General features: G+C 47.1%; 8 protein-coding genes across 8 annotated transcripts; 2 read left to right on the top strand and 6 right to left on the bottom strand.

Moving 5' to 3' along the window:
* Nucleotides 1-3,266: 3,266 nt before the first annotated feature.
* N7516_006148 (nitronate monooxygenase) lies at nt 3,267-4,657 on the bottom strand (the record flags this gene model as incomplete). The annotated part of the gene is made up of 4 exons (XM_057218868.1): nt 4,582-4,657; nt 4,195-4,456; nt 3,617-4,118; nt 3,267-3,557 (listed from the first exon to the last, which is right to left on the bottom strand). Exons 1-4 carry the CDS (start codon nt 4,592-4,594, stop codon nt 3,267-3,269), a joined length of 1,068 nt encoding a protein of 355 aa, XP_057072959.1. The 5' UTR covers nt 4,595-4,657.
* Nucleotides 4,658-5,655: 998 nt separating this feature from the next.
* N7516_006149 (uncharacterized protein) lies at nt 5,656-6,186 on the bottom strand (the record flags this gene model as incomplete). The annotated part of the gene is made up of 1 exon (XM_057218869.1): nt 5,656-6,186. The coding sequence occupies one exon, from the start codon at nt 6,184-6,186 to the stop codon at nt 5,656-5,658; it is 531 nt and encodes a 176-aa protein (XP_057072960.1).
* Nucleotides 6,187-7,445: 1,259 nt separating this feature from the next.
* Nucleotides 7,446-8,464, bottom strand: N7516_006150 (uncharacterized protein; the record flags this gene model as incomplete). Its single annotated transcript, XM_057218870.1, has 2 exons — nt 7,446-8,375; nt 8,432-8,464. 2 exons carry the CDS (start codon nt 8,462-8,464, stop codon nt 7,446-7,448), a joined length of 963 nt encoding a protein of 320 aa, XP_057072961.1.
* A 611-nt stretch (nt 8,465-9,075) lies between these two features.
* Nucleotides 9,076-10,625, top strand: N7516_006151 (Zn(II)2Cys6 transcription factor domain-containing protein; the record flags this gene model as incomplete). Its single annotated transcript, XM_057218871.1, has 4 exons — nt 9,076-9,132; nt 9,197-9,667; nt 9,720-9,875; nt 9,933-10,625. 4 exons carry the CDS (start codon nt 9,076-9,078, stop codon nt 10,623-10,625), a joined length of 1,377 nt encoding a protein of 458 aa, XP_057072962.1.
* Nucleotides 10,626-10,763: 138 nt separating this feature from the next.
* Nucleotides 10,764-10,981, top strand: N7516_006152 (uncharacterized protein; the record flags this gene model as incomplete). The annotated part of the gene is made up of 2 exons (XM_057218872.1): nt 10,764-10,903; nt 10,924-10,981. 2 exons carry the CDS (start codon nt 10,764-10,766, stop codon nt 10,979-10,981), a joined length of 198 nt encoding a protein of 65 aa, XP_057072963.1.
* A 192-nt stretch (nt 10,982-11,173) lies between these two features.
* Nucleotides 11,174-16,613, bottom strand: N7516_006153 (uncharacterized protein; the record flags this gene model as incomplete). Its single annotated transcript, XM_057218873.1, has 2 exons — nt 11,174-15,894; nt 16,094-16,613. The coding sequence occupies 2 exons, from the start codon at nt 16,611-16,613 to the stop codon at nt 11,174-11,176; spliced, it is 5,241 nt and encodes a 1,746-aa protein (XP_057072964.1).
* Nucleotides 16,614-17,871: 1,258 nt separating this feature from the next.
* N7516_006154 (uncharacterized protein) lies at nt 17,872-18,408 on the bottom strand (the record flags this gene model as incomplete). The annotated part of the gene is made up of 2 exons (XM_057218874.1): nt 17,872-17,913; nt 17,986-18,408. The coding sequence occupies 2 exons, from the start codon at nt 18,406-18,408 to the stop codon at nt 17,872-17,874; spliced, it is 465 nt and encodes a 154-aa protein (XP_057072965.1).
* Nucleotides 18,409-18,759: 351 nt separating this feature from the next.
* Nucleotides 18,760-19,676, bottom strand: N7516_006155 (uncharacterized protein; the record flags this gene model as incomplete). Its single annotated transcript, XM_057218875.1, has 2 exons — nt 18,760-19,579; nt 19,642-19,676. 2 exons carry the CDS (start codon nt 19,674-19,676, stop codon nt 18,760-18,762), a joined length of 855 nt encoding a protein of 284 aa, XP_057072966.1.
* Nucleotides 19,677-20,361: the final 685 nt, after the last annotated feature.

Raw genomic sequence — 20,361 nt, forward strand, 5'->3', positions numbered from 1 at the left:
CAGGACTCTCAGTCGGTGTGACGAAATAAACCTTAGGGTTGTTAAAGGGGCCAAGAACCACCTGATGGGGCGGAACGAGCGGGGAGAGAGGCGGGTTGGCGGGTTGAAGCCCAATACTCCGTACTGTGATATCCCGAGGATTGAGGTGAAAAGGCTGGGGATATCAAGCAAATGTTATTTATAGAATACTTGGGACTTAGGTATAATCGCAGAATCGGTGATATCAGAATTTGAGAAAGAGTAATTGGTTTAAAGCTGAGTTGGAGAGTGGAGATGAGGGGTGACCCAGCAACTTGGACAGAAGGATTGTACGGAGTAGGGTTAACGGGATTAGGGGATTAGGGGATTAGGGGGGAAGAAAGAAAGAAAGAAAAAAAAAGAAAAGAAAAGAAAAGTTGAAATTGTCAAGAAAATAAAAAAAAAAAAGAACCTGCAGAGGGGCTGCATGGAGGGGCAGGGGGGAGAAAAGAGATGGGAAGTACTGAAAAGGCTACTTGGACCGAGTGAATGGGAGTGAATGGGACGAAAATAACCCGCTTTACTGCAGCAATTATGCACGTTTTGATCAATAGGATCTCACAGATGCCTTTTCGTACTGTCGAGTCTGTGACTGGCCAGATTTTCCATAGTACAACATATATTGGTGACACGCTTCAAGCCAATATCCCACATGAGCTTTGACATTCGAAACTGTTTTTGACTTTGAAATTCTATAATTGAACACCCTGACCCATCATATAGTGCGGGGACTTTCTCTTGGAATTTGAATCTGGTCTATCGCGTGGGAGAATTCACAATTCATTGGTCCTCGATCACCCCCCTGTCACTCAATTCATTCCCCGCCACGGCGCTTGCAGTGCTTTATTTAGAGTTGAACAGGGTCTGAGTGTTAATTATCCATCTCGCTTCCGATTCTTAAAAAGGAAGGATCAATTTCTCGAGATAGTGAATTGCTCCTACAAACATACATCCATAGTCCGATGCTCGCTCCACAGGGCTATATATACACTTCACGACCTTTCCCATTTCGTTTTAGTGCTCACCCTCAATATTTGACCTCTGGTGTTCCATCGTGTGCTTTGAGCTGTTACACAAACAGACTTCCAATGTTATCCCTCATGCCATCCATGGATCTGAAAGTGGATGACTTGGTGACGTGTGTTAGGCTTGTCATTGTCCTCTCGCCAAGTCCCGTAAGAACGGCCGATGACCCAAACATACCGAGTCGGCCCACCCCCCAACAGTAAGAAATTGTGCCAGATCAATTGATGTCTATGCACATCCCTCTAACTTGAACATCCATACAATTTATCTACGGCCACGGTCGATACCAGCTGGAGGTTGTCTAAGTGTTCACTTCCCATGTTTCACTATGGGGCCCAGCCCGATCCGCCCACCAGACATTAATATCTATGGATGAATCGTTGACAAGAGACCATCCTTCAGCACAGTACAAAAATAGACATATTGATCGACGGGTCAAACGTGGCAATCTAGGTATTGTTAATTTGCTAATCTCCATAAGGCTCTCAGACCCGTACGGAGCTTGCTCAACCACAGGGCAAGATATTGATATCTCACTGCGTTTCGAGTCTACCCAAAGACTGGTAATGATAAGCATCTTTCGACCTCGACCTAAAGACCTCAATCCTATAGCTAAAGAGACCAACACATCCTAGATACTGGTATAAGCCTGAATCATAGGCCAGAATCTCTCCGGAGTCCGCCACCATGCGGGGCCTGCAAGACGGCACATCTGCAACACGCACAGGAAACATCCCATCATGTGAGAGCATAGAGCACTCGGTGAGTGTAAGTTTTCAGGCCCAATTGGGTGCTTGGCGTGGGTCTAGATATACAAAAATAGGCACAAAGGGACACAGTGAGTTGAAAAAGCTAAGAGGCCCCAAGTCCCGGATGGTCGTTCTATGATATATGACCTGGTGAATGCCGCGTAGAGCGCCGTATCAATCCTCATTGGCCATTAAATACTCTCTTTTGCTCAGTGGTCCACCACCTTACACTGACTTTTATATTTAGCAACTGCAATCTCCGCTTCCTTTTCCATACGCTTGTAGATCAGTTCCAACGGGAAGGTGTCGACCTCTTTGAATGTGATTTGTGCCGCAGAAGTGCCTCCCGTGCTGCATCTAATCGCTAGATGATCTCTATAATTAGGTGGACTCTCCACCATCAGACCTTCGATCATTGGTCTCCGATGCTATTGGCTTGATGCCTCTCACCGTGCAGCGGACTTGTCGTTGATCACCCAGGTAATTGTGACATTGATGCGTAGAGCAAGAAGTTAGATCCTTTGCTTGGCTTGGTCAATCCTAATGACTGGAGCTAAGCCTGATATGCTTGCAGACACCTTCTACCTTATCCATGTACATAGGAAGGGCTGTCAGACCCACATTGCCCCCACTTGCACGTTGAACCACTTGCATTATGCATGTCTGTACCTTGCGTTGCTATTCTATTTGCGTGTTCAGACTACAAAGGATTGGGCTGCCCAGAATAACCCTCCAAGCTGCAAATATATCACGACGGAAGTATCTATGTGTGGGATTTCTACATAGCATAAGCAAGTGCCCAAGCTTGAGTCTTCCCAGAGGTATGATAGTGGCCGTCTAGTAACCTCGTATAGTTACCCACTGAAAACTCAATAAAGGTGGCGTGCAGCATCTTGGCTGTTTGTCCAAGTTGTCGCTCTAGAACGGACGTCTTGGTTTCTAGGATTATCTCGTCGGATCGCGGTGGAACACCTGTCTATCGCGCATCGTATCTCCCGTCACAGTCCGTGCGAGAAAGAAGGAAATGGTTGCATGTATTCATGCAGGGATATCACTCAACGTCCGTCTGTACATGCATTTCAGTTACTTTCATTGTGAAAAGCAAGGATAGACAATCTATTTATATCAGAAATTGACTAGCTAATGCCGGTAACAGAGATCATGGATGTAATCTCCATGTGGAAATCCGGTGTAGTGGTTGGTGGTTGAGTACCCCACCCCGGCGCTTAAGAGCTTTTTTTTGGATCAGGGAAGGTTTTCGAAATAGCAGGGATAATTCCGTAGCGTCCTTGAGAGGGCATTACGAAGCGCTAACTACAACGTACATTAGACATCGAGTAAAATCCAGGTACATCCAGCAAAACATAGGTGAGTTCCAAAATTCAGCCGGTAACATTCTCGGCCGAGGTTGATTATTCAACGCTGAAGATGACTATAGAAATCCAAACATATAGGGAATACTTTATTTACAGCTTACAGCTTAGCAACCATCTTGTTGCCCTTCTGCAGCAGAACAGCGGCATCTCCGACGAGCTCATCGACGATAGCCTTGGCAGACTTTTTCTCGTTGACAACGGCGGCAACCTTGCCCATCAAGTAGGGACGGGCATTGTCCAAAGTGTCATCATCGACATCATCGGGCAGGTTCTCCATATCGTGCTCGACGGGGATGACACCCTTAGCGGTGAGTTGCTTAATCTCATCGTGGCGGTTCTCCTCCCAGTTGACGATGTAAGGGTTCTTGCGAACACGGAGGGGACGACCCTATACCCTCTGTTAGCGACCTGAACATCTTGATAATAGAATAGCGAGGAAATACATACAGTGAAGATAATAGTGCGGATGTTATCCTCGAAGTTGGAGGTACGGACAGCCTCTTGGTGAGCAGTCGGGGCACCGGCCTCATCAGACAAGATGAAGCGGGTACCGATCCAGACAGCGGAGGCGCCGAGCATAAGGGCAGCGGCAACCGAGTTACCGTTGAAAAGACCACCGGCCGCGATGACCTGCACGGGCTGGCCAGTCAGAGGGCTCTTCTTGCCCTCGACCAACTTGGCAACGGTGGGGATAAGGACGGTGGTAGGGACATCACCGGTGTGACCACCGCCCTCACCACCCTGGGCACAGATAATATCAACGCCAACATCAAGGGCCTTCTGGACGTGCTTGGGGTGGCCGATCATGTTCATGCAGAGGATTCCGGCACTGTGGAGCTTATCGACAACAGCCTTTGGGGGAACACCGACAGCGGAGACGAAAAGGCTAGCCTTTTCCTGGATGATAATATCAACGAGCTCACCGAGCTTGCCCTTGGTGTAGTCATAGCTATTTGCCGAAAAAAAATGTGATTAGCATGTGTCAACAATAAAAAAAAAGCACCGCAGTGATCGAAGGGTCTTACTTGGTCTTGCGGGCACTGCCGCCAACCTGGGGAAGGAGAAGGTCGACACCGAAGGGAGCGTTCTTGTCGGTCAGGTAGCTCTTGAGTTCGGCGACTTGTTCGCGCAGCATCTCGGGGGTATAGCCGACGCCACCGATGACACCCAGACCACCGGCGTTGGTGACAGCAGCGGCCAGCTTGGGTCCCGCAGCCACGTTCATGCCTGCCAGCAGGACGGGGTGGTTGATCTTAAGCAGATCAGTGATCGGGGTACGGATTTGTTCTGTTTTGTGATCATGGTTAGCATCGATGTTGTGGCCATGTGCCTATGTGGAGCCCTCCGTCAGGTAGAAGGAGATCACATGAAAATAATGGGCATAGTAAAGGATAACCTTGGAAGACACTTACGAGGAGACGCCATTATGAAGGTATGTGGAGTGAAGGTAATGGAAAAAATAAAACCTGGGGAAGAGGAGGGATGGGGTTGCAGCCAACCTATAAAGCAAAGCAACCTCGGTGGTTCACAGACTCGCGATGAGCCTCGGTCCAAACGACTTGACCGAGAGATTAGTCACGACGTTACGACCCGCGGCCAAGGAACTGCCGTAGCGGGGATCGAGTCAGACACCTGAGGCAGAAAATTTCACGTGTCTACCCCAGAATGCGGATTCCGCGTGACTTCCAAGGTTGCTCCCTACACACTCGTGGCCCCGGATATCCTGTCATCCAAATAAACCCTAACCCCTGTCATAAGGCTGTATCGATTCGTGGAGCCATCTATGGTGATAGCACATCGGCGACAAAGTCATCAAGTCGGATAAATAGTCCATGTGTAACACAGCTGGATTTTATGAATGGATTGGATGACCCTTTACAATGTTGCTTGCAGAAAAGGATTCACAAGAAAAGAAAAGATAAGAGAACATGCGACTACATTTTGCTTGTGTCGGTCGACAACTATTGGCGGAGCGAACGGGGAGAAAAACAATGGATTCATCTATCCGCCGCTGGAGGGAAAAGCGATCAGCCTTGTAGAGGAGAAGCAAAGTCCTATATAATACCTAGATAACTATATGCTTGGAAGTAGAGTCTAAAAGTCATATGATGTCATTACGTCTGAACATTCCATCGCAATTCATGGAGACATATATAGACCCCCCGGCATGTGAATTACAATGGTAAGAAATCAGCCCAGACATGTAGGCAAATCAGACGAACATCAAATTAGACCTACGCCTAGATGGTCAGGATATTTTCTTATACAACACATTCGTATTCATTCTTGTATGGTGCTAGTGATACTTGATAAGCTCACTGCTGAGTAGTAAAACATTGACTTCTGCAGAAGTTTATATACATATCCAAGAGCTGGTTCATCAAACCCAAGGAGGCAGTAATATTCTGCAAATCATAAAGAAAAAGAGAAACAAAAACGAAAACAAAAATCCATCGGTCCTGCCGGTTTTAAAGTAACACGAGAATTTATCCCAGAGTCAGAGTGAAACCAGAGCTCAGAGAGCAAGAGTAGGTGTTCACGTCATCTGGGAGCTGGTAAGCATCCTTGCACTCCGCATCGCCAGCGGCACAAGAAACAGACTTGCAACTCGAGTCACTGGGGACAACGGTGAAGCCCGACTTGACAAACTCGGAAGTCGAGTCAAGATCGATGGAGGACATGTCCCAGAAAAGGGTGTCACCATCCTGGGTGTATTCGAACTGAAGGACGCTATCCTTGCTCTCGCTGGTCGACATCTTGATGGAGATACCACCACCGTTGGAGTTGGTGGCCCAGTCCTCGCTGTAGTCACCTCCGGTGCTGAGAGTCTTCATGGACCCAGCATCAGACGAGGTGGTCCACAGGTAAACGTCGGTATCCATGTTGTTGACGATCTGAAGACCGCCGCTGCTGGAATCGCGGGTCTCAACGGCGCCGGATTCTCCGGATCGAGCGGAGTGGGGGAGAGCAGCAGCGGTGGCAGCGAGAAGGCCGGTAAGGAAGACGTTGAAAGTCATGATGGAAGATTGTAAATTGAAGAGAGTGAAAGTGGTAAGACAAAAATAGTTCACCTGGTTTACAGAGATACTAAAGTGACAGTAATGGAGGATCAACCTCGAATGAATGAATGACTTCAAGAAAAGGAGTGACTTGAAGACCAAAGAATGTGTTTGAAGAAAGAAAGAAAAAGGAAGTCATATCTGCGAATGTCCATCTTTTTATTATGCTCGGTGGAGTCGTCCGGATGAGGATGAAAACTTTAGAAGAGGACCAAAAAAATGCGAAGGATGTGGCCAGGTGGATAGACTACAATTATAGATGTGGGTTCAATCAATAAGGTTGGCTTCCGAGATCAGACAGCCAATCAGAACATGCGGCTGAGGTTTCCATAAACGGTCTCGAACGTTTCGTCATATCGAACACTTCGTCATCAGCTTGCGAGTGGAACTCGTGGTTTCCAGAATTTCGATTCTTAAACTTCAGATCGATCCAATCATTCAACGAGTTCGGTTCGTCAAATAGATTCTCTTCTGAAGCACATCCAAGAGGAAAAAGAATGGATTACCTTACATCAGTTCTTCATGGCATCTTCCAAGATTATCCACCTGAATCCACAGCTACCCAGCACTTTGACAGACTCGAATTTTACGTCAGTCTCCTGTGGCAACCCTTTATCTGGGCATACTCTTTTCACCTATAGAAATCCACAACTAAAGCAGCCGAATGTTAAAATGTTGATGATATGACCTCTAGATGCTATCTATCACTCAAGAGTCGCATAATTTCCGTACAAGATGTAAATTTTTACTTTTTGTAGTTCAAGGCCCAGACCTTTTGTCTAGAATCCTATACTCTATCCATTCAAGGCTCCAGGTCGGTTCCTATCATCCACCAACTCAGCCACACTTTTTGCCACGGTATTCTGTGGGGCTATCATTTTAACAGTGGACGTCGAAATGGTTAGTCAGGGGTTGTTTCTCCTGAGGTCGCTGAGTCTTATTCAATAATATCAAAGGAGTAAGCGGTTGCGGAGTAGTTTGCCTCCTTCGGTGTCTAATTTTCTCGCCTTTCCTACCTTTCTTAGTTTTCCCCTCGCAGGGCTAAATTCAATTAAAATTGGAATATTCGCTGGGCTGTGTTAAATGAAAAATTTGAAAATATTGAAAAAGAAAACCGAAAAATCAAATTATCATTCCTTTGCCCTTGTTCTTCTATGGCACTCCATCACAGGAAACATACTACGTAACAGCATTTAGAATATCCTTCGAACCACTTGTTAAGCCTCGCCTTGAATCCCTTCAACGTTTGCCTGAAGGTTCTCCTGCGCAACCATCTGGCCTGGCTGAAAAGCCGTAGCAAATATCTTCTCAAACTCATCATCAGAAAGAAGGGGCACCCCAACAAGGTCATTATCCAAAGTCTTGAACTCGGCCTCGAATTTGCCACCCAAGAGCGCAGCTTTCAACAGCGCCAGTGTTTTGAAGAGGTCCAGGTCCCTCTGCTTGGTATTTTCGAGAATTTTCTCAAGCTCAGCCGCTGCATCTAATGGATCCTCGATCCATTTGACATCAGACCCTGAGTACTTCTTTGCCAGGTTCAAAACTTTGTTTTGAGTCAGGACAATGTCGTGAACGCTTACCAAGCGGTTTTTGGTCGCTGCGGCATTCTTCAAAGCACCAGCAACGGCTTTCCCGACACTTGACACACTGGTGGAGCTGAAAGTATGCACACCATTGTCATAAACCGGAGCAGTTTGAGTTTGCAGGTCGGTCAAAAATGGCATCGACATGACAAATTCCAGGAAGGGCCCAACAGCAAAGAGTGTGTACTCGATCTGTCCGCTCAGCGCCTTTTCTTTGAGATAATTTTGGATGTCAATCCATAACGCGTTAAGCGGAAGTGACTCTGCTCCAGGTCTGGTCGTAAGCGCTCCGAAATCGGAAGGGATGAAGCGTCGGACGCCAGCCTGGATGCTGGCATCGATAACCGTCTTCTGGGCGCTAATACCGGATGAACCGACGGTAGACACTACAGCGTCCTGGCCCCTAAGAGCAGCTACAAGATTCTCGATAGACGAATAATCGACTTGCATGGTCTTGATGCTAGAAGGAGCTTCATCCACAGAGCGAGCTGTGCGGCTCAGCACCGTGACTTGGAAGCCAGTATTCATGAGCTGCTCCAAGATTGCGGATCCCAGCCATCCTTTCTGTTGACCACATATTAGTATAACAAACATAACTATTTTATTCCCAGTAAACTCACTCCCAAGAGTGCGACGTTCCGAATAGGCTCCATGTTAGACGGAAGTGATGTTTGAAATCAAAGTGTATATGGAGTAATTAAAGGAGGAGGAAGGCGAGGAACTATTGTGAATCGAAGGAGAAGTACATAAGTTTCGAATGAGATGGCAAATTGGCAATAGCGAAGATAAGTCGGTCTCTCCTCCTTTTATAGCTAGAAATGTAACGGAGTGTATGGTCCTCCATATAATTATCGACGGTATCTACATTAGGCAATTCACTCGTAGAATAGTAAATAATCTGATCACACCGTCAGCTCTATTCCCAATTAGGCAACTCAGTCGTGGTATAGCATTGACATTTGCGCTATTCCCGTTTGGGTAAGCCAGTCGTGGATTAGCGCAGTCATTCCAACCAATGAAGATCTGTTTGCTGAAATCTTACTCCACCTTCGCCTGAATCACCCTAAAGCAACTCAAGACTCAAAATACATCTCACCATATCTCTACGGAGCACGGAGTATTGTCTCGGTAGTCACGCAAAGGTAAACCACAGGTTGTGTTATCAGCGGCCAAGAGAGCAAGTTTTGGTGCCCAAGCGGCAGTGCTGAGCCCATCACAACGTTCTTTGACTGAATTATTTCAGATACGTCACTTTGCCACCATCATGGCATCTACCAGAGCTAGCCCGGCTTGTGGGAACTGCAGGTCTAGGAGAATCAAGGTTGGCTTCCCACTTCCACAGAATTTTGGCCAGCCTTGTGCGCCCCACTAACATCTCTCGATAGTGCAATCTTCTCCAACCAAGATGTAGTCAGTGCGCTCGAGCCGGTCTAAGATGCACTGGTTATAGGTCTCAATCAGATCTACTTTTTCGAGATCAGACTAAGTCGACGATTCAAAAGTTGCATGCTCCGAGTACCAAGACTGCCACTTGTTGGAGCCTAGTCGCAGTAGAACCCACTTTCAATATCGAAGAACTTGCACAGAAAGTATTTTCTGACAATTTTGCGATCTTTGGGAATAGGTGTAAGCACTGGATGGATTCCGGTGCAGATCGCCCATCTTCCGCCACTATTAGCCTTACCTCCGTTGGTCTCGCTGCACTTGCCGTTGTCCACAAGGATCCTGATATGATGGATTTGGCGCGAAGAAAATACAACTTTGCTATAAGGGTCCTTACTAAAGCAACTATTGGCCATCAGAGCTCTGGAATTGAGCAGTCTATTGCCGGAAGCTTTATTTTGTCTATCTTTGAGGTTCTGTGTTCTGATATCCTGCTAATTCAAAAGCTACTGAACTAACGGATAGTTGATGCTGCAGATGATAACATGCGATAACCACTCCTCTCCACATGCCTGGCAAAAGCATGTCCACGGTGCTGCTGCATTCTTGGGCTATTTATGTTCTACCAGTGGGTTGCCACTGTCGCCAGTGAAAGAAATTATAGAGATGTGCTACACTACAGTACGTTGGTATGCCATTAGAAAGCAAAAAAACCTACTAATTACTCGTACTTTCAAGGCACTTGCGTGTCTTATAAGTGGCAAAACGGTTCCACACTTCTTACTAGAATTACCAGGCCGATTTGGAGCAGCATCGAATATCTCACAAGACAATGAGGATCCCTTGTTATCAGCAATGAGACTTTTTGCCATCATGGGCACCTTGGTGAATATTCGTGGATTGTCGAACCGGAGCCTTTTTCTACCCAGTCAGCTAGTTGTACTGGCCATACAAACTGATCAAGCCCTCCAAAACTGGGGAACTGCACTTCCTGCGTCGTGGACTTATCACAAGCTCCTCAAAGGGCCCCAATACATTTACCAGGACGTTTGGTATGCTCGGATGTGGAACTACTATCGCCTAGCCCGCATTCTAGCAAACAAGATAATCATCGACAATTTCAACATCCTGTCACCCTCAACGTTACCAGGTGATAATTTCAAATTGCAACATGACCAGTCATATTCCATCATTTCGCTGTTATTACAGGAGATCTACACCAGCCTAACTTTCATATTCAACTCGGAACAAATTCCTGCTACCTCTCTACCAATATCCTCAGCCCTTTTCTTCACGACCGCTCTATTGCAATCTCTGTTGAAACTCACAGACAGAGATTCCCTCATTCAGGACTGGTCAATCCCGGCATGTGAAATCCTAGGAGAAAGGTTCACTTTTACTAAGGGCATCGTGATGCAGAATCTTCAATAGGCCAATTTTAATATAAAATGGAATTTTCCTCGAGCTATCCGTCTTTCTACAGATTTCGTGTGACAACAAGTGACCTGTCATGCTGAGTTTAGGTGCAGCTAACACAATAGTTACTGCAGAATTTTCAAAGAACCCACAATGAAGGAGTGGCGAAGACGTTTTGAGTATGGAGGCAGCACAGGCAAGAGGGATACTGGGGTTTGGGAGGACGAACTGCATCTAACCAACGTCACTGCTCACTGCCCAGGCTTTCAGTTGATTTCCATCTATTTCCTTCGGTGAGTATTGATTTACCTAGGTGCCTAGGTCTGGTCGTCGTGATGGACGCTGGTGATGGATTTGGCTACATGGACTAGCCGGTCAGGTTTGCAACCCGCGATTTCGAGAACTTCCCATGCCTCTCTCTTTGTAATGTTTACCCAAAACAATCAAAGCAGAATATTATGTGATTTGAATGAACGCTTCAGCTGTCATCCCCATTCCCATCCCTCGTGTCGTCGTTATTGTCGGTTTTCCCGTCCTTCTCGTCCTCCCCCAAACCATCAGGCTCACAAAGAGGACCATTCATGAACAGTATCCAAGCATGTAACTTTGACACCCACGCACTCCAAGCAAATGTTGAAATTGTTGCAATCTTCACATCGGCGATAGGAAGTATTAATCAGCATCGGCCGAGTGCACACATCGCAAATACGCCCCATATCCAAATTCACCAAAGACCATATCTTGTCATCGCTAGGTTGGAGGATTCGAGCACCGAAGCTTTGTGTGTAGCACCACTGGTGTATCAGAGCAAGGATCTGACTGCGCCCAATCCCTATCGCCCACCAGATCAAGTCTCGACCAAGTCCATCCATGTTTGACTGTCCCCCTCTTAGCGTGTTCAACTGTTCGATGGCCCCTTCATAACCGTTTCTTGCAGCGGCTAATAGTCGCATCATGCTATATCGATCCTTCGCATTTGCATGAAGACGCAGAAGAAGAAGTTTCGCCATTTTGCTGGGGCCTCGTGCGACAACATAGAAGGTTGGCGTGCAGCCTTTTCCAACCTGAATGTCAATCCTGAGCTTTTCAGAATGAAGGAAATTGTTGATGACTTCCAGTTTGTCATGTGGTGACACATAGCGCAACAGCGTTCTATCATCAAAATTCCCGTTCTCGATCGCTGCGCCCCTCTCTAGCAGCAGATTAACAACGTCCAGATTCCCAGAAACTGAAGCGGTATGTAGCGGAGTCCCCATACGCACATCCACGCTTTCAATACCCGCTCCTTTGTCAAGCAAAAGTTTGACAACCCCTATATAACTACCGAATGAAGCAGCATGTAAAGGCGTGCGACCATCTTCGGCCACGCTATTGATATCCGCGCCCTTCTCGAGCAAAAGTTGGACAACTTCCATAGAACCACCAGTGCAAGCACAATATAAAGGCGTGCAACCGTCTTTGGTCACGCTGTTGATATCCGCACTATTCTCGAGCAAAAGTTTGATAACTTCCATAGAACTAGCGAATGAAGCAGAATGCAAAGGCGTAATATCGCCTTTAGTCACGCTGTTAATATCCGCGCCCTTCTCGAGCAAAAGTTTGACAACTTCCATAGAACCACCAGAGGAAGCATAATGTAAAGGCGTGCGACCATCTTCGGTGACGCTGTTGATATCCGCGCCCTTCTCGAACAAAAGTTTGACAGCTTCTATAGAACCACCAGCGCAAGCATAATGTAAAGGCGTGCGACTATATTTGGTCACGCTGGTAATGTCTAGAGAGCCTTCCGATGCAGCCACATGTAGGGGCCTCCTGCCATTCTTGTCCGCACCTTCAACTGTTGCTCCCTCCTCGAGTAGCATAGTGATGACATCCAAAAAGCCTTCCATAGAAGCGACGTCCAGCGGGTGTACGCCATATTGATTGGCAATTTCAAGATCTGCTCCTTTTGCAACTAGACTTTTGACAACTTCAATGTGACCATTGGCGGAAGCGCAAAGGAGAGCCGTATCCCCAGACTCAGACTGGGCGTTAATATCCGCCGCTCTATCAAGAAGAAGCAGAACAATATCTAAAAACCCTCTATTTGAGGCCACATGTACCGCCGTCCATTGTTTATCGTTCGAATGGTGAACATCTGCACCTTTGTCAAGCAATAGGCGCACAGTCTCAATATGACCTTCCCAGGAAGCATTGGAGAGAGGTGTTTCTCCGAACTGATCAGGGGAATCAATGTCTGCTCCTTCCTGAATAAGGAGGTGAACAATGTCCAAAAGCCCTGCCCCAGAGGCGTAATTTACTGGCGTCCGTCCGGATTGGCTTTGATGGTGGATATCTGCACCCTTGCTAAGCAATAGGCGCACAACCTCAATATGGCCTTTGCGGCAAGCGCTAGAGAGAGGCGTCTCACCAGACTGGTTCTGGACTTCGATATCTGCCCCTCTCTCGGCAAGGAGGAGAACAATGTCTGAGAATCCTTCATCAGAGGCGGTATTTACTGGCGTCCAGCCAAATTGGTTGGGATGGTGAACATCTGCACCTTTGTCAAGTAATAGGCGCACAACCTCAATATGACCATTCTCGCAAGCAATATAGAGAGGTGTCTCACCATACTCATTCGGGACACTAATATCTGCCCCTCTCTCAGCAAGGAGGGGAACAATGTCTGAGAATCCTTCATCAGAGGCGGTATTTACTGGACTCCAGCCAGATCGGTTGCGATGGTGAAGATCCGCACCTTTGTCAAGCAATAGGCGCACAACCTCAATATGACCTTTGTAGCAAGCGCTAAAGAGAGCCGTCTCACCAGGCTCGTTCTCGACTTCGATATCTGCCCGTCCCTCAAGCAATAGGCGTACAACCTCAATATGACCTTTGTAGCAAGCATTACTGAGAGGTGTCTCACCACACTGATTCGGGACATTAATATCTGCCCCTCTCTCAGCAAGAAGGAGAACAATGTCTGAGAATCCTTCATCAGAGGCGGTATTTACTGGCGTCCAGCCAAATTGGTTGGGATGGTGAACATCTGCACCTTTGTCAAGCAATAGGCGCACAACCTCGATATGGCCATTTTCGCAAGCAATATAGAGAGATGTCTCTCTAAAGCTATTAGAGGCGCCAATATCTGCTCCTTTCTGAATAAGGAGCTGGACAATATCTAGAAACCCACCTTTGGACGCAGCAAACAGAGGTATCCATTCCTCATGTGTGGCCATCAGTTCAGGTTCCCATTCAAGGAGCATTTGGACTACCTGATGATGACCGTTTAAACAGGCACAATAAAGTGGCGTTTTCGTTCCATCAGATCCATTGTGGATTTTGGCGCCCTTCTCAAGGAGTAGCTTTAGTACTTCTGCATGCCCACTGCACGCGGCAGTGTGAAGAGGAGTGTGATCATTGTCGCCGGCTATTTCAAGGTCCGCGTCATTGTCTAAGAGTTTCTTGACCGCATCTAGGTGTCCTCTTTCGCAAGCTGCTGATAACGGGGTCCGTCCAAAGTTTCCTTGCTCGTCGATTGAGCATTTTCCGCTTTGTAGGAGGAGGTCCATGGTATCAGTCAGACCAAGCCATGTTGCGTAGTACAAAGGGCTCATGGAGGTGGTTTGGGTGGTTGGTCCGTCTTTAGACGTAGATAATTCAGGCTCGTCTCCGCTCTTTGAAGACCCTATCTCTTGTTTGTCGTCGGGGGCTGATGGGTTTGGGTCTTCCGCGCTGTCAAAACACCCTATCTTTTGTGACACATCATTTAAGTCGAACCAATCTTTCCACGAGGCCCAGTTTGGATTTTCGATATCAAAAAGGTGATTCACAGATTTCACCAGCTCCGAGTCACGTATATTTCCGAAAGAGGCGTGCTGATACCATGATCTGGCAGCATAATCCCGGAAAGAGCCGAGGACCTGAGCTCTTCCCTCCTCGGGGGTCTCTTGCCAAACTTCTTCGCAATCCACGTAGCAAAGACACATCTTGGCAGTCAAAGTGTTCTCCATTCCTTCTGTCAAAAACTTCAAGCTCGAGTTGAGTTGTAGGAGTCTCCCTTGCACTGGAAGATTGCATAGTAAGTATTCCTTGACAGTGAAATGCGCCAAATGTACCGTTCTCGACCCGGGATCGCATTCTGCCTCTGGACTTCGAACATCAATCAATGATCCACACAGTTCCATCATTTCTGATTTGATATAGTTCTCATTAATTCTGCCGGGGACCCCTTCAAACCTGACCTCGTCACAGTCTGCGTTGATCAATAAGGCTCCAGCCATCTCACACACCGAAAGCGGCCGAAGGGCAAATGCGGCCCATCGTAGTAAAGCGATAGTTCGTTCTCGTTTGTCCTCCGAGAGATGCGAGATTCCCGTCCATTCTCGGTCGTAGGTCTTTTGAAGACCAGGAGGGGTGGAATTGATCGTCTTTTCGAGTTGTTTTGGACTTTTCCAGTCGTGTAGTTGACTTTCTTGCATCTGGACCCAGAGAAACTGTCCGTTACAACATTCAGCCAGTTTCTGAGAAATGTCTTCCTTTGTCCCTTCTGTCATTGTTGATAACCTTTTATTCACTATGGACCGAGCGAACATATCAAGATCGGGTCGGACGTCCTCGGGTGTGATGCTGTGCTGAATGACAATAACATCATTGGGATTGGACTCGTTCACAAGACAAGCCCTGATTTCTGGCTCATCACGACTAACAACCAAAAGTCGAGTAGATGTGCCAGCGATTGCATGTCTCAATGCCTCCAGAAAGTCAACGATCGAAGCCCCGTGGTTGGAGTTATAGTCCTGTTCAACCCATCTGCATTCATCGAGGCCGTCTAGGACAAATGTGCACCGGGGTATCTTGATGACAAGCTCACGTAGGAGCTTTAGTGTATCGCCACGCGTTGCTCTCTGTCCTTGTTGCGTTGTCAATCTCTCGCGGGCTAAAGAAAAGACGACAGGGTGACGCAATAATTGGGATAGCCATGACCTAATTGCGATAAATGGGTCCCTTCTGCTTTCAAAGTCAGATGAAAAGAAGAAATGAGCAACGGGGTCCTTCGAATTGGAAGAAACGTGGTCAATAACTCTCGCACATATGACTGACTTCCCAAATCCCGCATGACCATTGATCCAGAGGATCTTAGCACATTCAGTTGGGAAGTCTGGCGAGATCCAGTCGAGGAACCATGGCTGGCCCAAAACCCACTCGCAAGTCCCTTTGATCTTTCTCTCGGAAAATATCTCGTACAGCTCGTTTGAAGGGGTAGAACCGAGAAGCCATGCGTGTAAATCTCGTCTATGTTCATCTAAAACAATCAAGCATGAGGCAAAGAACATCAACGGGAAATAGGATGGGACAACCTTCCATCTGACTCTCCATGCGCTTTACCAGATTTTCGAGCTCAGTTCGCCATACATCTGCGTCCGACACTTTGTCTAGGGGGAAAAAAGAAGAAAGTTCATAAGCTTTCAAGACATTTAAGAGTGTTGCAAATAACCACTTACCACCGGTGGGCCTTCTTCCCATGTGTTCCTTTGGATCCTCGATTGGTACCAAGATATGAAGACTTTCCACCAATTTGGAGAAACGATCAACTTGGGCGACTCGCTTAGCTTTGGTTCTGAAAACCCATCCAAGTTTCTGACGTTTGGATTCGCGAGGAGCATGGCGATGGAATGGTTGGTCTTTGGTGGGGTTTTCGTCTTTCCCCAGCATCGGTGTCAAAAAAGCTTTATCCTCATCACGACAAGTAGTGTTGATTGCCAAGAGGAGCTCTTTAACTGTCGACTCAATCTTAGGGTCATCAAGAAGGGGGTTGTGTACATATGAGAGTTCGTCATCTTCCAGGCCCACAGCCACGCCCCATTTCGCGAGTCGAAGCTTTTGGACTTTAAATTGGGCGACAAGAGAACGAAACTCGGAATCGTAGTCTTTCCACGAATCGAATCTTTCAACGGCCTCCAAACAAGTACTAAAGAGACCTGCAAGCCCTATAATTCCGACAGCAAAGCTGACGGGCTCCATGGAGGATATACCTAGTTATGCGTTGTACTTTCAAAGTTGTGATAGAAAGGAAAGTCCTTAGATCTGCTCGGGTAGCTGTGGGGCTGACCCCAGGAGGGGCAACCTTGGGACAACTAGTGGCTGTTTATATAAGCAAGGCTGATAGCCCCGGAGCTGATACCTACCTAACTAGGTATCAAATACTACTTCCAAGGTGTAAGAGGTAACTCCTGGAACGGCTACAGAGTTGTAGAGTGGAGCTGAAATGGCGATGTACAGAGCAAATCTCATGTGTACTTTATCACGAGCAGGACTTCCACCCAAAACACGCCTGACTCTTGCCCTTGTACAAAGTAGCTTCTCTTCTGCTTCGCTATTATCTTCTCCCCTATAGAGCGATCATTCTCTATTATGATCCGCCTACACTTTCCCTTTGTGCATCAACTGGAGCTTGACTTAAGTCATTGGTAAAAACGAGAAGGGGATAACTGGGCAGGGAATATGTAGGTAGTATCACTCCTTGATTGCGTAATGGGGGCCTTTTTCTACGATAAAAGGCAGACGTGTTGTTGAAAAATGTAGGTATTAGCTGAATTCCCGGCAGTTGTTAGTGCGTCGGCGGATGTATTGTGTTATCGACCGCTTGGTCCCTGATTATGGCACTGGGTACTTAAAATTCGATTGCAACATTCAAGTTCTATAAGGGGCCTACTTCGATGAGTCCGAGAAGAGCCCCGTCGTCTCAGCATTAGAGCACAATCGCACATACCACGAGTGGGTCCATAGCTATATACAGCCGGCATCCCGATCTACATCGTTGTGATTGGGAGCTGCTCCAGGGGGCTTGGACGATAGACTATGCATTGCTGCCTGTGAACTCTATTCATTCCACGAGCTATTAGTAGTATACCGTGCGATATCCAGATTTTGTTGTCTATTTCATAAGTTCCGAGGGAAGAAGAAAACAGATGTCATCATAAATTTTGTGGTTTAGCCAAGCGGCCACGAAAAACATACGCCGGCCTTAAAACCAGCGATGAGAATGAATCGCCGTATTTAATGTACAATGCTTCGACACAGGCCGTAGGAGGCGGCATTAAAAGCGAGGGCGGGAAGTAGGAACAAAACGGGAGCCTCGGTGCTATGTTGTTTAAAAATAATGACATCGACCGAACGCCTGAGAAGAGAGACTTGATGTGAAGATGTTGTTATGAAGACAGTGGTAGAAGGGAGGATATGTTGATGGCGATCGAAGGAGGATATGAACCGAGAAGAGAATTCAAGCGAGGGCCTTCTGTTCCGACGGAGGAAGGGGAGGAAGCTAATAATTTCCATAGTTAGAATCACGTCTAATTGTATTCGGATCAACTTCAAGATGATAAATTCGATATACCTCGAGCTTTGTGTTATCGGCCATCATGCGCTGGAATCCAATACCGACACCCTCGATGACAGCGAGGAAGACGGCACACATAATAGCGGAGTTTCGGGCGGCCTTATAACCACCACGGATAGCAAGGGAGCCACCGGTAAAGAAACCAGCAATGATAGCATTATAGGGATCTTCCTTCTTGCGAAGACCCTTAATTGAACAGTCGTAAATACTGAAGAGACCTCCCCAGCAGCCGAAGTTGCCACCGAGGACGGGAGCGCGCGCTTTGATTGCTGTGAGCGCACCTATCCGGCGCTCGCCGTATGGACTGTTGCGGAATCCCTTAACACCGTGCCAGACAGCACCGCCAATAGCACCCATGGCGAAGGCACCACCGAAGTCGCTCAGGGCAACCCAGGGACAGGGATCGCGCGTGTGATCCATGATGTGTGAATGAGGTGGATGGGCGGATATTCGGGAAGAAAAGGCGGATCACCGGGACGAGATCAGTTGTGAAAGGCGCGAGAGTCGTAAAGGTCGAGGATTTAGAAATGGCAATAAACCCAGCGGTGACACAAGATAAGCTGGAGGGAGGATCAATGGGTTAAGAAATTCAAGATGGGGTACACGTGACCTTGAAAAAAAGTCCCCTGAAAACTTTGCAAGGTTTGCATACAATTGGTGCCTCAGGTATGGGCCTCGGGTATGAATTATTGTTCCAGGTCCTCAGATTCTACAGATTCTACATGGTAGTTATCTTTATAAAATCGCTCTCTCAGCCAAACACTAAAAGGTTCATCCTTCTGCCAACCAACCTTCGTACTTCGCAATTGCAAGCCCAGATATAAGAATCAAAGCACGATTATCCTCTGTCTGAATTTCAGCCATCTTCGATCCCACCCCATCAAAGAAAATAAAACCATCATGATTCATCACGGCAACCGGACTTCCAGCTATACCGGGGCCGGCCAATGAGTTACATTCGCTGACTCGACAGACTCGAACATCTCGATTTACAGCGAATGGTAGGTCTGCCGGGAGGTCCTTGGAAGGTGTCCAACTATTCTGGAACTCCCAAATCAACGTTTTCAATGGTACATCTTGATCTCGGTGATCATCTTCACGCTTGAATTGATAATGTTCGCCATCGATTTCAACCCAGTGCCAGCGCTCGTCGTTTGGCAAAAACAAGTATCCTCGGTGGGAGTTGCAGACTTTACACCCATACCAAGGAGGGGCGTCAACATCAACACCGGCTACTAAGCCTTCTGTACTAAATAAAATAGCATTTGTGTCCTTTGCTTTCAAGGCCTCCATGTCATCTTCGTATGCTGTCACAACAAAGTCGGTTTTGTTTCTGAGCTTGACATGGTCGGGTCCCAGCTGTGTAAGAGAGGTACCGAAAAATCCTGGACACCAGATGTTGAAGATTGGCCATACAGAGCCCTTGTTCCAATTGGTACATTGATTGATTTGTAAGGATAGCTGCGGCGCCAGGGATACAAATGGCAGACAAAAATTGGTATCGGCGACCGAAGGGCGGTCTGGTCGCGATATGTCATAGTACTCAACGCATATGAGCTCCGATGGGGCTGAAGAATGACCTGGATCGCCTCTAGAAGCATAGTTAGATTAGCTTGCCCTTATGCACTGGGTAGTGATGTGGGGTAGCTTTACCCGGGGATCATCTGCTCGCCAACAGCACTAGGCATCGTTTCTAGAAGTTGAAGGTGTTGGTAGGGGCTTAAAAATGTCCGATACACCGGAAGTTTATAGAGAAACGGTAGGCACTTATATAATAAACAGATAACCTTTTACCACAGAGCCGCAGGGTATGACTAAGCTTTTCCTCTACTTAGGTACCAGTGTTTTGAGAGCTTTGAGATCGCAATAAAGGTTCGGGTTTTGCAATTTTGAACCGTTGGGGGCTGGATCTAGTCCCAGCAAAGTCTGCTATTTTAAGCGATGTGGTTACAGCGCGCGATCCAATAGCAGTTTGTCGAGAACTTCTACCTAGTTGTGATATACCTACTGGACACAAAACTTGGGTCGTCAAATATTCGGCATGCCGTTGCACCCGCCAATCGGCTTGAGCGAATTTATTTGAGTCTAGAGAACCCAGCCATTGGCGGTGTTATTTGGATTGAGCCTAGGACTTGAAGATAAAGTGCCATATTAAAGTGAAGCGCTAGCAGATCAGACGTGAAAATGGTAAGGATATTGCTACCAGTACAGGCTGGGTCAAGTTTGCCCGCCGCTATACTAGGGGGGAATTCTAATCTAGGCATAGAGCTATCTTATATTGTTAAAGAAGCTCAAGTGATCATCAGTATAGCTTAGATTGACATACCTACTGCGTTTAGAACGTATTCGAAAAAGGGAGGGATTCTGACACAG

This window comes from Penicillium verrucosum, assembly GCF_028828655.1.
Source record: "Penicillium verrucosum strain IBT 35672 chromosome Unknown utg000002l_segment0_segment0, whole genome shotgun sequence".
Lineage (NCBI taxonomy): Eukaryota > Fungi > Ascomycota > Eurotiomycetes > Eurotiales > Aspergillaceae > Penicillium > Penicillium verrucosum.